This window comes from Hypanus sabinus, chromosome 27 (genome assembly GCF_030144855.1).
Source record: "Hypanus sabinus isolate sHypSab1 chromosome 27, sHypSab1.hap1, whole genome shotgun sequence".
NCBI classification, from domain to species: Eukaryota; Metazoa; Chordata; class Chondrichthyes; order Myliobatiformes; family Dasyatidae; genus Hypanus; species Hypanus sabinus.
The window spans coordinates 3,001,190-3,016,804 of record NC_082732.1 but is presented as its reverse complement, the minus strand read 5'-3'; the positions used below and the strand labels follow the sequence as shown (position 1 = coordinate 3,016,804).

The window sequence follows — 15,615 nt, the reverse complement described above, 5'->3', positions numbered from 1 at the left end:
TCACTCAGAGGTCAATTCACGGCAGCTAACCCAGGCATCTTTAGGAAGTCGAAAACCACAGCAGCTCTGGGAAACCCACATAGCCACGGAGGGAAATGTTCAAACTCCACACAGACATTCCCGCAGGTCAATACTGAAAGCTGGGTCTCTAGAGTTGTGAAGCATGGCACTACCAGTTGTGCCATTTCTTTAACACCCCTAAAATTTCCTGACACAACATTTGAAGCTCTTACCAGACAGTACCCAGTAACCTTGTCACAGGTGCTAGCATGACCATTGCAGCTACAGCCATCACATACACCAAGGTATGAGCCTGTGGCAACACGATTAAATCCAGAGGCACAGCTCTCACAGGAAAGACCCATGTAACTCTGAGGGCATCTGAAAGCAAAGATAGCATTATTTGTGTTCAGTTAGTCACAACAGTACACAAGGGGTTTCCCTGCAAACACATTTGTCACTCAATAATTAATCACTACGCCAGATTCTCCAACAATATCTTGACAGATATTATTATCTTGACAGATATTATCTTGACGTTTATTATTAATGGTGCAAATAAAACTTTAAAGTAAGGTGAAGATAGGATCACAAATTATTTTCAGAAATGTTCATGATAAAACACTGCAACAAACAAAATCTAATTCTCCTTTTTTGCCTAAAATTCTCCAGGGTTAATACCAGACAAGCCCGATTTGATTAACAACACAGATCAGTTAATTCAACTCTCCAAATACAAATTTGTAAGGTAACTCTTTGGACCAATCTATCTCTGGTGCTTTATGCCTAATGGTTTCATTCTCAGGAACATTCAAAGCAATACAGGTTGTTGTGGGCGTAAATAGGGCAGAAGCAACTGGAAATTCTCAGAAACAGAATCAGAATTGTTTATTATCACAGACACGTGATGAAATTTGTTGATTTGCAACTGCCATACAGAGCAAGACATAAAAATTATTATAAGTGACACTAATAAAATAAATACATACAGTAAGAGGGGAATAATGAGGTACTGTTCATGGATATTCAGAAAGCTGATAAGAGGACGGGGTAGAAGCTTTTCTTTGTGAGAAAATTATAGAAGTTCAAGGTTTCTGGCATAAAGGAATTTCTCTTCACTACGGCAGATATCCAACCCATTGCCTTGAGACCTTGGCATTCAGCCCTTATAGAACAACCCTCCAATCCTGAGCACCATTCTAATGAATTACGTATGGCCCTTCAGGCTTCTGTACCTCCTCCCTGTTGATAGTACTGAGACTGCATGTATCAAATGGTGAAGGTCCTTAATGATTGAAGCTTAATCATGTAAGCTGGGACAAGGGAATTCTGACTGCAGTGTAATTTGTAAAGCAACAATGAACTATGAGGAAATCTTTTTGTTACCTGCATTCCTCAACAAGTAGTGGTTTTCCCAGGGTTGTGAACGCCACACTGGTTGTATCCATGACAATGTCACTCAAGCCGACACTGGCCATCCTGTTGTCGTACTTTGTTCGAATAAGAATGCTGTCCAGATTAGCCAAAGCCATCATGAGATCTTCCCTGGTGACCGCAGTGCCCGACTCATGCTGCCAGTGATCCTAAACCAAACCATGAGATATTCATAGGCTTTAATTTAAAACATGAAATCGTTTTGAAGCAGAATAGTAATTGTTGGATTCTACTTTCTGCTCCCTCACCCCATTCAATAAAATCATAGTTGAGCAACACACACAAAATGCTGGTGGAACGCAGCAGGCCAGGCAGCATCTACAGACAGAAGTACAGTCGACATTTCGGGCTAAAACGTCGACTGTACTTCTTCCTATAGATGCTGCCTGGCCTTCTGCGTTCCACCAGCATTTTGTGTGTGTTGCTTGAACTTCCAGCATCTGCAGATTTCCTTGTGTTTGCATTTTTAAAATCATCGTTGATACCGCTCCCTCCACAATTACTTTCCCATTGAATCTCTGTGCATCTTGCATCCAAAAAATCGTCAATTTCAGCCTTGACTGAACCTACCGTTCCCTCTAGGGAAGAAAATTATCTAAATTCCGGCTTAAACAAATTTCTCTTCATTGCAAAATTGTCTGACCCATTGCCTTGACACTATTCCTCCTGCTTCTGCCCTTATACAACAATCATCAAATTCGAGGGGTCATGCTAACGAACCAGTGCTCTAGGCATCTGTATTCTTCATTAAATATTGAAACCAAAAGCACACATACTACTTCTAGCTAAGCACAGCTGGAGCAAGACTTCCCTGCTCCTGACCCACCAATAGGGTTCAATCTGTAAACACCGTTCACTTCAATGTGAATTAGAGATGGACAAATGCCCAGATCCCAAGCACTAATCCTAACACAAATACTAAAAATCAGCTGGTAGGTTTCAGTGGTTACTGTGAACGGGTTATAGTAAATTATCCCTTTCTGTTGACGAATGGCCAAAAAAGTTCAGCAAAGTTGATGGCAGTTGAGAGAGAGAATATACAGCAAGGGCAGAGGGAAATTGGAGAATGATAGCCAGTACTGCCTGATGGGTAGAATGGACTGTTCCTCTGCTTATTAAGTCAGAGCCATACAGCATTAACACAAATCTGGCTGCCCGTGCAGATCATCAATGAACCATCTATGCTAATTCACAACTTGGCCTTTTCCATGGCTCACTAATGCAATGTTTCTATCCTCTTCAATGTTGTGATCATTCTGCCCCCACCACTCACCCAAGGACAAGATTTGATTAACAGCGATGGGTTCTCTTGGCCATTTCCTTTCCCGATGTCAGACTGGGACACTGGACACCTTAACTAGCTGAATGTCAGAACCTCCTGACAGCAGCAGAAAAGCTGACCACCATTTCTCTGGGTAATTCAAGAAGTTGCTTGGCCGGAACATCCCGGTGGCATTGAAAAGGACATCTTCTTTTGAGTGTTCCTGTGCCCTGAGAATCTGTCCTGAGTGGCTGTAACATTGCCTTCATCATGTCTGAATTTCCTTCTGAGTAACACAAATGCACTGTGAAAGCTTCCAAACTGATATCTACAACCAAGCAGGCAGAAGACTGGGACTGGAAATTCTCCACTTACCTCAGTGAAGAGAATTTCTTTCTGATTGATGATATTGGGCTGAGTAGGTTTCCTGTCTTTGTAGATTAATTTTCTTCCATTCCCTGTTATAACAACATCGGGTTTTCCTACAGGCTCCACCTGTCCTCTCGGCACACTGTAGCGAACCTTGTAGCGCAGGTAACCACCATAAGAATCGATCTGTGGAAAACAACCGTGAAAACTGCTAGCATTTTGGGGTTTTAGGATCCTTCACTATGCTCAACACAGTTGCCTTTCAAAGAGTGATTGAAAAGACTTTGAAAAGTCAAATTTTGGTAGGATACAGAATAAATCGGAGGGACCTCAGGAGTGATGATCCACAAAGAGATCTTAGGGTGCAAGTCCATAGCACAATATGCTGACATAGGTGGATAGGGTACTGAAGAAAACATTCAGCACACTGGCCTTGTGGGCCAAGACATTGAGCTGGGATGTCTTGCTGCAGTTGCACAAAATATCGGTTCGACTACACTTACATCACTGTGTACAGTTTGCTCACACCACAGGAAGGAGATGATAGAAAAAAGGAGTGCTGAAGAGATTCATGAGGATGTTGCAAGAAGAGATTGGGTCGGCTGGGTTTATTCGCACTGGTATAATGGTTTATAAAAGTTAAGAGTATAGACAGAATCTTTCTCAGGGCATAGAAGTCTGAAACTACAGGGCACAGCTTTAAGGTCGTGGGGGTGGGGGGGGGGGGGGGCGGTTAAATTTCAAGGAGATCTGACAGGCAAGTTTTTCCAAGGGTGGCGAATATTTGAAATGATCTGCCATAGAGATGGTGGAGGCGGACACAAGTGCAATATTTAAAAGATAGGTACTTGGTTAGGAAGTGAGCAGAGGGACATAAGCCTAATGCGGGCAAATGGGATTAGTGTAGGTGAGTATGTTGGCTGGCGTGAATGAGGTGCACTGAAGGGCCAGCTACTATTGTTTCCATGGTGAAAAAGTTACATATTTTCCACATTTATTCCCACTTCTCCTTTAAGATTCTGCAGCTCGCACTGTCAAACAATTCCTACTCTCAGTTCTCATTATGTATAATGCCAAATAATAAACATGTTTCGTCATTTAAACTTGTAGATTGCTAACAAATATCACACTGCAGAAATTAATGACGGTCCCCACTGAGCGAGCTAGGCCTGTTAGTGGGAGAATGGAGACACATCCATTATATTTGGATCAGAATCAGAATCAAGTTTATTATCATTCACATATGCTGTGAATTTGTAGTTTTGTGGCAGCAGTACAGTGTAAGACATAAAAATGACTACAAGTTACAATAAAAAGTGAAATAAATAAATAGTGCAAGAGGAATAACAAGGGAGTGTTCATGGACTATTCAGAAATTTGATGGCAGAAGGGGAAAAAAGCTGCTCCTGAAATGTTGATGGTGCACCTTCAGGCCCCTGTACCTCCTCCATGGTGGTAGTAATTTCCAAATTCAAGCAACTACTGGGCTGCCAAATAACATGTACGAAGCACCAGAGGAGTTTTACTGTTTACTTTTAACCTGTGTCATAAATACATATTACTTGTTAATATACTTGTGGTAATACTACTTTGTGTGAGTTATGCATACTGTGTTGTGCACCCTGGTCCGGAAGAATGTAGTTTTATTTGGGTGGTATACACGCTGGTTGAATGACAATAAACTGAACTTGAAATTGAAAATCACAGGTTCAGAACCCAGGTCCTGTGGTTAGATTTGATCACAATCTCAGTCAACCAATGAGCAACCGGAACGGTCAGATCAGGATAATGAAAGCACATCATTGTTTTAGAGTGCTGACTGCCGCTGTCCGATGAATGAACAAAGCAGTGGAGAAGCCTGATCACTGCTCAGAGATGGATCTGCCTAAGTTAATAATAACTAGTAGGTCTGCCAAATGCCTATTAGACAAATCTGCAAAGGACAACAAGTCTGTACCTCCTTCTCAAGGAGTTAAGTTGGTTTGTGATTAAAATCTGTCAGTTACTTGGAGATAAATTAGACACACAATTTCATGAGAAAGGCATTCCGTGCAACCTTTTGATTGAAGTACTAACATCAGAGTGAACTTGCCTTCATTATGGATCATGTTGTTGACAAAACTACACTGAGAACCTTCAGTACAAAAACTTCCAAAGAAGAAACTTTAGAATATACGGACCAGAACTCAGCCTGCATGAGATCCATGAGCTGGGAATACAAATCCAAACCTTCAACTGTTAACTTTAAAGATGCTTTTATTTTTGTTTGTGCTCAAGAGTAGTTGTTAAAAGAATCCTTGGATCAGCCATGTGAACCTTCATCAGCAGGTTCTTTAACACAGCGTCACAACTGAAGTATCACAGCATAACACATCACCATCAACCAAGTGGAACTCCAGGTTTGAGATGTCCTCCTCGTTATTGCCCAACAAAGCAGAAAGTTTATTTAAATTAAACTTCCCTTTAAGGCTCCAGTCAAGTGAAACAAAACTTACTTTGGCATCAAGTTAAACTGGTGGAGATTAAGAACAACACAAATACAGAAGGTTTCCAAGATCCAGCTGCCATATTTTTTTTCAATGTGCTTCACTTCTGATTGTTTTCTTTCCCAGAGTTAACATCAGACTCCTTTCAAATAGGAGGTGTATGTATAAACAGGAGCAGAGGCCACTCCTCTCTCGACCTGCTCTGCCATTTAACTTGACTATGGCTGACTTGACTGTATTCTCAACTCCAGTTTCCTTGCACCCACTCATTTATCAAGGATCTACCTTAGCAAGTCACAGATTCTTTGCACTGCCTGTTAAGGAAGGGAATTCCAAAGCCTATGATGCTTGAGAGAAAATTTTTGCCTCATCTCAGTCTTAACTGGATGGCTTCATACTTCTAAACAGTGATCCCTGGTCTATATTCCCCAAAAGAGCCAACAGCCCCTTCATTGCTCTCCTCTCAAGAGCCTGTCCAAAATACTTTAGGCAAGTCCCCTATCAATTTTCCAATCTCCAGCAGATACAAGACTAAACTTACCTCAGAAGACAGCTTGTCCATTCTAGGTATCAGTATCTTACAAGCCCTGTTCTTTGCCTGCTTCCAGATGAGTAATTATACTTTCTATTTTCTCTCTTCCACAGGAGCCCAACAACTGATTCTCTCTCCACACTCACTAGCTTCTTGTGAGAGCTGCTAAGATAGCTCCATTATGCCTCAAAATGCTTAAAGAGATAGCATTCTATCCATCTACCACCAATATCACAAATAAAACTGCATAGATAAAAATGCATCAAGCCAATTTGCAGCATCTTCCAAAAAGCCCATGATATACAATTAAATGATATACAAATAAGTGTAATAAGAACAAGAAATCTGCATTTCATCAATTGCCACATATAATGACAAACTTCCAAACATTTCTTCAAGAGTTTTAAGCTTAATCTCTAGTAGTTAAACGTGTGAGGTGAACTCATTAGCAAAATGAGAGGAAATCATGAATACTTCAAAATTCTATCAAGCCAAATGCACCTTATTTTCCAAAAACTGTTTTGGCAGAATCCAGAAGGTCTCTTGGTTGAGGAAGCGTCTTGAGAGATCGACTAGCTGAAACTCTCCATACTCGGGGTCCACCACCATTTGAGAGCTGGAGAGCGGAAGTGTTGCTGGCTGGGTTGGCATCGTCACATTCACTCCTAGAAAGAGAACACAATTATACTCCAGTGGCATCCTGAAAGCCCATTTCGTCAAAGGCAATCCCAGTCCAGAATGAAGATATCAGCTGAATGGTTTTACTGTCAGAGAGAAGGAACTGGACTTGATGGCTGGCTTGGAGCCAAAGGGAATGTGTTCATACTCATCTCTCCACAATTCACTTACCCATAAAATTATCTTCTTCTGTGAAACGAAGATGTATCTGGTCTCTGTAGCGACTTGTAGGAACACAGTTTCTCGTAAGACCAAAGCAGAAACAGGGAATACATTGAATGCCTTCCACATTGAAGTGACCTTCTGAACAGAATCCTGAAAAAGAAAATAGTGCCTTTAATCAACTGCAACAGCTGGGGCGCTGCAAGCTTTCAGTGGTGAGGGGTTAATTTAGTGAAAGCCTACACTTATTTAAGTGTAATTCTCAGAGTTACAGCTAATCCCTGGTCCACCAGGAGTTAAGGGCGCGCGCACACACGTGCACACACGTACACACGTACACACACACACACACGCGCGCGCGCCCCCCCCCCCAATCCCGAAGCAAACATAAGAGGTTATCGTTCAAACTTGTCCATCTTGACTGTATGAACACTGCTTGATTTGCACTAATTTAACACACATGTACACACTAATTCAGTTCTTATTATCTATTGCAATGGACTGCTGCCACAAAAACAACAAATTTCATGACATACACTGGTGATATTAAACCTGATTCTATTTCCTCATGAATTATCAGGTAGTCCCTCTTTTTCCTGTCTCACCAACCACCATGACTTTTTGAAGGGCTGGTTTGGGATAAGCCATAATATATTATTCATTGCAAAAACTCCAACACTTTACGGTAGCATAGTGGTTAGCACAATGCTTTACATTACCAGCAGGGAGTTGACTATGTTCTCCCAGTGATGGCATAGATTTTATCCAACAGTCCAAAGATGTTCTAGTTGGTAAATCTTCACTCTTTCAAACTTATTGACACCTTTCCTTAGGTAGGTGAGCACAGCTGCACATAATACTCCAAATTCTGCCTCACCAATGTCTTACATAACATCCCAACTCCTGTACTCCAGACTTAGACTTACGAAGGCCAATGTGCCAACAGCTTTCTGTACAAACCTGCCTACCTGTGATGCCACTTTCAAGGAATTTTGGATTTGTATTTACTGATCCTTCTGTTCTACTGCACTCTTCAGTGCCCTATCGTTTCTCCTTGTCAGTCCTAGCCTGGTTTGTTCTCCCAAAAGTGCAACACTTCACGCTTGTCTGCATTAAAATCCAAAAGACATTTTTTAGCCCATTTTTGCAGCTGGTTCAGATACCACTACAAGCTTTGATAGGCTTCCTCATTGTCAACGACACCCCCAATCTTGGTGTCATCTGCAAATTTGCTGATCCAGTTTACCACGTTAGCATCCATAAGACCAGAAGGTATAGCAGCAGAATTAGGCCACTTGGCTCATCAAGTCTGCTCTCCACCATTTCATCACAGCCAATCCAATTCTCCTCTCAGCCCCAGTCTCCTGCCTTGTCCCCATATCCCTTCATGCCCCAATTGCCTGTGGGAAAGAATTCCATAGATTCTCCACTCTCTGGCTAAAGAAATTTCTCCCCATCCTTGTTCTAAAAGGATGCCCTTCTATTCTGAGACTGTCCTCTGGTCTTAGACTCTCCCATCATAGGAAACATACTCCCCACATCCACTCTATCAACTTTCCATCATTCGATAAGTTTCAATGAGGTCACCCCTCATTCTTCTGAATTCTAGTGAATACAGGTCCAGAGCCACAAAACGCTCTTTAAATAAGCCATTCAATTCTGAAATCATTTTCATGAACCTCCTTTGAATCCTCTCCAGTTTCAGCACATCCTTTCTAAGATAAGGGGCCCAAAACTGCTCCCAATACTCCCATGTGAGGCCTCACAAGTACTTTATAAAGTCTCAACATTACATCCTTGCTTCTATATTTTCGTTCTCTTGAAAAGAAAGCTAACATCACATTTTCCTTCCTCCCCACAGACTCAACCTGCAAAGTAACCTTTAGGGAATACTGCACAAGGACTCCCTGGTGTATTTTCACTTCAGCCTTTTGAATGTTCTCTCCGGTTAGAAAATAGTCAACCCTTTCAATTCTTCTAGCAAAGTGCATAACCATACACTTCCCAACACTGTATTTCATCTGCTATTTCTTTACCCACCCTCCTAATTTATCTATGTTCTTCTGCAGCCTCTCTACTTCCTCAAAACTACCTTCCCTTCCACCTATCTTTGCAAACTGTCCAAAAAAGCCATGAAGTCCATCATCCGAATCATTGACATATTACATAAAAAGAATCATTCCAACACAAAACCCTGTGGAATATCACTAGTCACCAGCAGCCAACCAGAAATAAAGGCTCCCTTTATTCCGACTCTCTGCCTCATGCCAATCAACCACTGCTTCATCCATGCAAGAATCTTCCCTGTAACACCAGGGGCTCGCAGCTTGTTATGCAGCTTGATGTGTGGCAGTTTGTCAAAAGCCTTCTGAGAATCCAAATACACATCAATTGATTCTCATTTGACAATCCTGCTTGTTGTTTCTTCAAAGAATTCCAACAAGATTTTCCTTTGAGGAAAACATGCTGACTACGGCCTATTTTATCATGCGCCTCCATGTGACCTCATCCCAACATCTTCACAACCACTGAGGTCACACTAACTGGCCTACAGTTTCCTTTCTTCCGCCACTCTCCCTTTTTGAAGAGTGGAGGAAAATTTGCAGTTTTCCAGTCTTCTGGAACTATTTCAGAATCTAATGATTCTAGAAAGATCATTACTAATGTCTCTACAATCTCTCAGGCACCACTTTCAGAACTCTGGGGTGTATACCATCTGGTCCAGGTAACTTATCTACCTTCAGAACTTTCAGTCTTTCAAGAAGCTTTGCTCTAATAAAAGCAACTTCACTCACTGACACCATACTGCACGTGTCTTCCATAATAGCCACTGCTTTACATACCATCCTTACACATCTGGAGAAGGATGCTTATGTGAGAATGCATAAGCATTCTCTTGGACTACATTTCAGCAATCAACACCATAATTCCATCCAGGCTCCACAAGAAGCTCAGAGACCTCGGCCTTCACCTGGCCTTGTGCAGCTGGATCCTGGACTTCCTGTCTGATCGCCAGCAGGTGGTAAGAGTCCAACCCTCTGACTCTCAACACAGGAGCCCCTCAGGGCTGCACACTGAATCCCCTCCTTTACTCCCTGTATACCCATGACTGTATCACCACCCACAGCTCTAATCTGCTAATTAAATTTGCCGATGACACAACATTGATTAGCCTAATCTCAAATAATAATGAGGTGGGCTACAGGGAAGAAGTCATTTCTCTGATACAGTGGTGTCAAGAAAACAACCTCTCCCTGAATGTCACAAAGACAAAACAGCTGGCTGTGGATTTCAGGAGGAACGGAGATGGGCTAACCCCTATTAACTTCAATGGATGTGGGGGTGGGAGTTACGACAGGAGTTCAGAGTTTGTCCAGTGACTGATGCACAACTTTAACAAGTAACACATTGCAATGGCGTTGAACATAAGCAGCTTGACGTGATAGTGTGAAGGAGTTTTACCTGAGTTGGAATTCAGAACAAGTACTGCATCAGGGATTGCAAAAATCATCCCTCTGGCATTGATAGCCTCGCAGGTGTACGCCCCTTGGTCAGATTCTTTGACATCCCTAATGATCAGCGTGCCCTGTCCATTTTGACTTGTCATTGTAACTCTGCAAGAGGAAACCCCAGTGAGAAAGAGTTGCGGAGATAATGGAGCGAGGCAGCAATAATCACATACATGGTTACCTGGAGGTTCAATGCAAGTTCAAAGAGCTTAGCACAACAATTCAAAAGAGGATGGGAGTACATACTAACACAGGTGTCGTGGAACATTTAAGCACGTACATAATAAAGTGTAATCTGCACAGAGATTTGTTGCTTCTCATTTAACCAAATTCTATGTGAATACTACAAATAGTTTCATGCAGTGGATTTGAGAGTGAGGGGAGAAGAGTGGGGGCATGGAGAGAAAAGGGAGTACCACAATAAGAGTTTGGGGTGAAAGGAACACAGGAGTTGAAGGGATTTCAGGCCAAGAGCGAGGGGAGTGGGCAATGGGGTAGGGGTACCAAAGAAGGAGATGCAGACTTGGGTAATGGTGGGTGGAAGAATGAAGGGGGGAGACAGAATGGTCAACAGGGAGGGAGTGGAAATGATGAGGAGAGAACAAAAGTGAGCATGAGAAAAGACCCAGAGGGCAACTTAGAGAGAGGCAAGCTCATGCAGGCAGGCACATTCAGAGAAATGAAAGAGAAAACTTTGAACGAGGCTGGTAAATACTTCATGAGTGAGAAGGCTGTCAGCTTCCAGCTACGAACCAAGCTTTGGCTAGCATATGTAATAGTTTTTACCTTTAATTTTGCCAAGCTGCAGTAATGCATTGTATACCCAACTCATATTGTGGGTGTGTAACATGCAGGACCCAAGACACTGAATGTACTGTGTCTATATGCAGCATCAAGCTAACAATCAAAGTTTGAAAAATATATCAGCAGTGACTCGGAAAGCTACACATACTGATAGAAAGAGGACTAGAAGCATGTAGCCCACAGATTTTGATAGTCTTAGCTCTGCTTCCAGGACACAGCTCAGACCCAAGGCGTGGAACACCAACACTGTCTAACAATTACCCGGGCAGACTGGTCTCCTGCTGAAGTCTGATTGCCCAGACAATGAAAGAGAAATGAGTCAGAATATTTCTCTGAACACTTTCCAGTCATCTGATTCATACTTTCACCCACCCAAGAGATTATGAATTTAAGAGTCTATTTATCGTAAAGTTTTTGTGTGGGACGAGACCAAACTGCCCTTTTCTCTCTCCTATAGAGAATGAGAGCCTTGGAGAACACAGCACAGAAAGAGGCCCTTCAGCTCAGATAGTTCACTCAGGCCTGGTTCTCCACCTGCAACTGAACCATAGCCCTCGACACCACTCTCTTCACACTAGCTTAAATGTTAGAACTGAACAAATCTGCATGTCCGACCATCTTCCCCTACTCCGAGCGCTGAACTTACTTCAGCTGTCACTTAACCAGCATTCTCACTGATACAGGATTTACATTTCTAACAGCGCAGACTTGTGACTGTAGACTATTTACCTGCTACTGACAGGGATGTGACCCCAGTTTAGCCTCCAGGTGATGATGGGGGTGGGGACTCCAGCAGCCACGCAGGTGAGGGTGACGGTGGCACCACGCTTCACCATCACTGTTTCTTCTGGTGGTGTGATCACCTGGGGAGGGGCTACATGGAATAACATCAGTGAATGTCTTTTAATTTCAAGAATAGACTTTGTTCATAATAATTAAATAGATGGATAAATAAATAAACAGGAATAAACTGCAAGAAATGTGTACGTTCATTGCCATTACATCCAGTAGTGTAAATCGGTGAATAAATGGGATCTAGTAGCGTAAATCGGTGAATTTCTTTGATTTTAATTTAACTTTATTAATGACAAAGAATGTACAAGGTGAAGGAACATTGCCAAAATCTTTACGCTAATTGTGACCACATTTACAGAGAAAGAGAAAACCACATACAAATACCATTGCCCATTATGTGACTCCAAGGTGACACCCCCTTCATTGTTTGAGGGGTTTGCCCACCCAAACCCTGCCCCTCTGTACAGTTCAGGAGCCTAGACAGTAGTCCTTCCCCACAAAGCTTCAGTTCCCGTTGGCAGCAATCCCTTACGGACATCTTGCTGTGCTGGAAGACCAATTTCAGGCGACAAAAGGGAGTCTTTCACCAAGTTGAAAACCTTCCAGCAGCACTTGATGTCTGTTTTGGAGTGGATCCGCAGGAACAGTCCTTGGTTATGCAGCTTTGGGGATGAACCTGGATACAGATCCTTGCATCAGGTTCCACACCCTCTTAGCAAGTCCCATCCCAAGGGAAGCAGACTTTGGGGGTGACATGTAAATCAGTGAATACCTAGCAGAAGCCTGTGAGAATGTAATACTCTGAATTACAACTGGCATCACGAGAACTCAGGGATCTACACAACGGTGGTAAATCAGCAGAAGGAAAGGGAAAATATTGCTAACAACAGCATGACTGCTGTGTTGCAGAAAGCTGGCAGGGAACATCACTGGCTCCCACAGTAACTGCCTTACATATCACAGTGTTTCTTCTCAGTTCTTCTGGCATTTGCAAGTGCTTCTTTGCCAGCTTGTATTTCCTATGAAATGAAGGCCAAACATTGAGGCAGAGTGTACAAAGATGGATAATCTCAGCAGTTAAATGGCAATCTCTTTATGAACTCCCTCTTTCAATTAGAGCTCAACACTGTTCCATGTATTGGATATGATGCTGAGAAGAGAAAATTCCACACCAGGAACCTGGATCCTGCCTCCCCACCTATTCCCTGACGTCCTGCTTGCATTCCCAGTGATGAAGCCTATTTACTTTCCTTTGACTTGCTTCTTAAAGCAACTCCCTGGCTCCCCCAACTAAACACAAACTCTCAACATTATAATCTAGGCTGCACTGCTTGTACCACAGTGCTGAAATAAGATCTTGATAACTGGATCTTTTGATTATCAGAAACATCATGGGAACATAGCTTTCTCCACCCAATCAGTCACTAATTGCTTATATTTTCCTGGAGCCCAGCCTGTGACTCTGGGCAGTGTCACTTCAAAGCCCTGGGAACGGTGGCTGATTCATACCATGAAGGGTCAATGGAACAAGCCATGTGCTGGAATGTATGACCTCAGTGACATTCTGCATTGGTGGAGACATCTCTGACACACCTTGGAATGCTATTCCCAATCTTTCTTTTTCACACACCTCCATCATCTTGTTTTGATCCAGGTGCCTAACTTCGCCTTGCTTTCCGATTAGGCTTTTCTCCAGCTTCTCTTTGGACACAGGGTAATTAGTCTATTTGGTGCACCCTTGATTGGACTGTGCCAATAATTGTTCCCTATTTGTTTGTGCGGGCAGTATTTCTGACTGCCCTTTTCATTCTTGAGACTGGGGTTGTGAGCTCTTGCACTGCTGTGTCCATTCACATCACCCTCCTTGCATCCCCACAAAGGTGTTTCCAGTCTCCCTCCTCAGAGACCTGCTCACTGCATCTCTTTCCTCTGCACTGGGCAGTCCCTTATCTTGCTCCTTCTTATGACCTTGTCTCTTCTTATGATCTGGATGCATGAGAACATCCCACAGCAAGGCAACCCATTTCCAGCTTGGGATCCACTTAGTCCTCCTAGTCAGACTGACCAAGTCCTCACCTCTCTCCTCACTGCCACATTCCGGGGGACATGACACATCTCTGGACTCTGTGCCTGGGTTTCTGATTTCAGTGTGTGGCTTACTCTTCATGTGCTGTTTCTGGTGGCATCATGAGCTGTACCCTCCTCTCACCAAGCCAATAGTCTGAGCCTTTGTCTGGGGATTTAATACCCCTCAGTAGAGCAGGTGGGCATCCCCTCCAATAGCACACACTTCAGCCACAGGAAGAAATGTTTCCAGAATTACGCACCCACTGCCTTATACCTGCTGACTATCACCCAGGGTTCAATACTTTAGTTGTATTTTAATGCACACTGCTTTAAGACCCATGTTTTTAAATCCAGATGTGCCCAGAACATCTGGACAATTTGTAAGACCTGGTTGCACATGCAGCTCAAGAGATCTTTAGCGAGGTGCCCATGGTTACAACAAACCTCTGGCTCCAGTCAGTTCTCATCTTGGAACTCTTCTCTCTCCATACAAAGAACTTTTAAGGTGCTACCCGCGAATTATAGGAATATTCCCTAGGACAACTTCATCCCCTTGTTATCACCGAGTACAGGGATATTCCTTGGGACGACCTCGATTTCATCCCCTCATAATCACTGAGTACAAGGATATTCCCTGGGACAACCTCAATTTCATCCCCTTGTTATCACTTGGAGTACAGGGTATTCCCAGGATCTACCTCCATTTCATCCCATTGTTATCACTTAGTGATTAGCAGCAAAACACTGGGTGTTTGGAAGGCTGGTGGTGTCTAGTCTAATGGTGAGGACACGGAGAGGGTCAGCTCAATGAGACTCATACTCACTCTTTAGACCATAATTGCTGATTGATTCCTCTGTTCCTTGCATTCTCGCTGAACAGCTAGATGTTGTGAACCCACAGAAAGTTCATTCATATTCATTACTTGGAGAGGATGAAGGAAGGAGCCAAAGTCGGGAGGAGGAAGGGTGCAGAGGTTGGGGGACGAAGGGAGCAAGCGTGGGGGAAGTGGGGGGAGGAGGGAGACATTTGGTCCTGAAGGCAAGTACACAGTTGTGTATGAAGTGAGTCCCCATGTGTACCTCAGTTCATAGATGTGACCTCCTGAAAAAGATCTCCAGTTCCACCTCACTCACTCTTCCCATTCCCTGCAAATTTCCTCAGTGAAAACTACCAACAGAATTGACAACATGAGCAACCCTCACAACGGCAAATCCCCCATCTCACTGCTAGAGGTTAAACGAGACCCCAACGCACGATAGCTCCATTCCGTAAGCACAACGCCATTGCACGTTACTTACTGCATCCAAATTCATCTGAGCGATCAAGGCAATCTGCCTCCTCATCACACTGGTAGCTGGCAGGAATACACACCCGGTCGGACACACAGACGAACTGCTCGGGGGCGCACATGTCCCCAGGCCCTTTGGTAGCTGCAAATTGAGAAAGACACATTTACAAGAATTTATTTACCAGAAAGGTCTGATTAAACTCTCAGCATTCAGACTGGTCAGCGGACA

The 15,615-nt window shown here is 43.2% G+C and overlaps 1 protein-coding gene across 3 annotated transcripts in view; it reads right to left on the bottom strand.

The window, feature by feature from the left end:
* The window catches only part of hspg2 (heparan sulfate proteoglycan 2), a 521,654-nt gene that overhangs the window by 278,365 nt on the left and 227,674 nt on the right, over window positions 1-15,615 (bottom strand). For all 3 annotated transcript variants that reach the window (XM_059951673.1, XM_059951675.1, XM_059951674.1), the window contains exons 10-17: window positions 15,397-15,528; window positions 11,965-12,109; window positions 10,385-10,536; window positions 6,932-7,075; window positions 6,584-6,747; window positions 3,071-3,250; window positions 1,387-1,583; window positions 234-381 (exon numbers count right to left, since the gene is read on the bottom strand). In XM_059951673.1, the coding sequence (XP_059807656.1) occupies window positions 234-381; window positions 1,387-1,583; window positions 3,071-3,250; window positions 6,584-6,747; window positions 6,932-7,075; window positions 10,385-10,536; window positions 11,965-12,109; window positions 15,397-15,528 (1,262 nt within the window). The remainder of the gene's footprint in view (window positions 1-233; window positions 382-1,386; window positions 1,584-3,070; window positions 3,251-6,583; window positions 6,748-6,931; window positions 7,076-10,384; window positions 10,537-11,964; window positions 12,110-15,396; window positions 15,529-15,615) is intronic.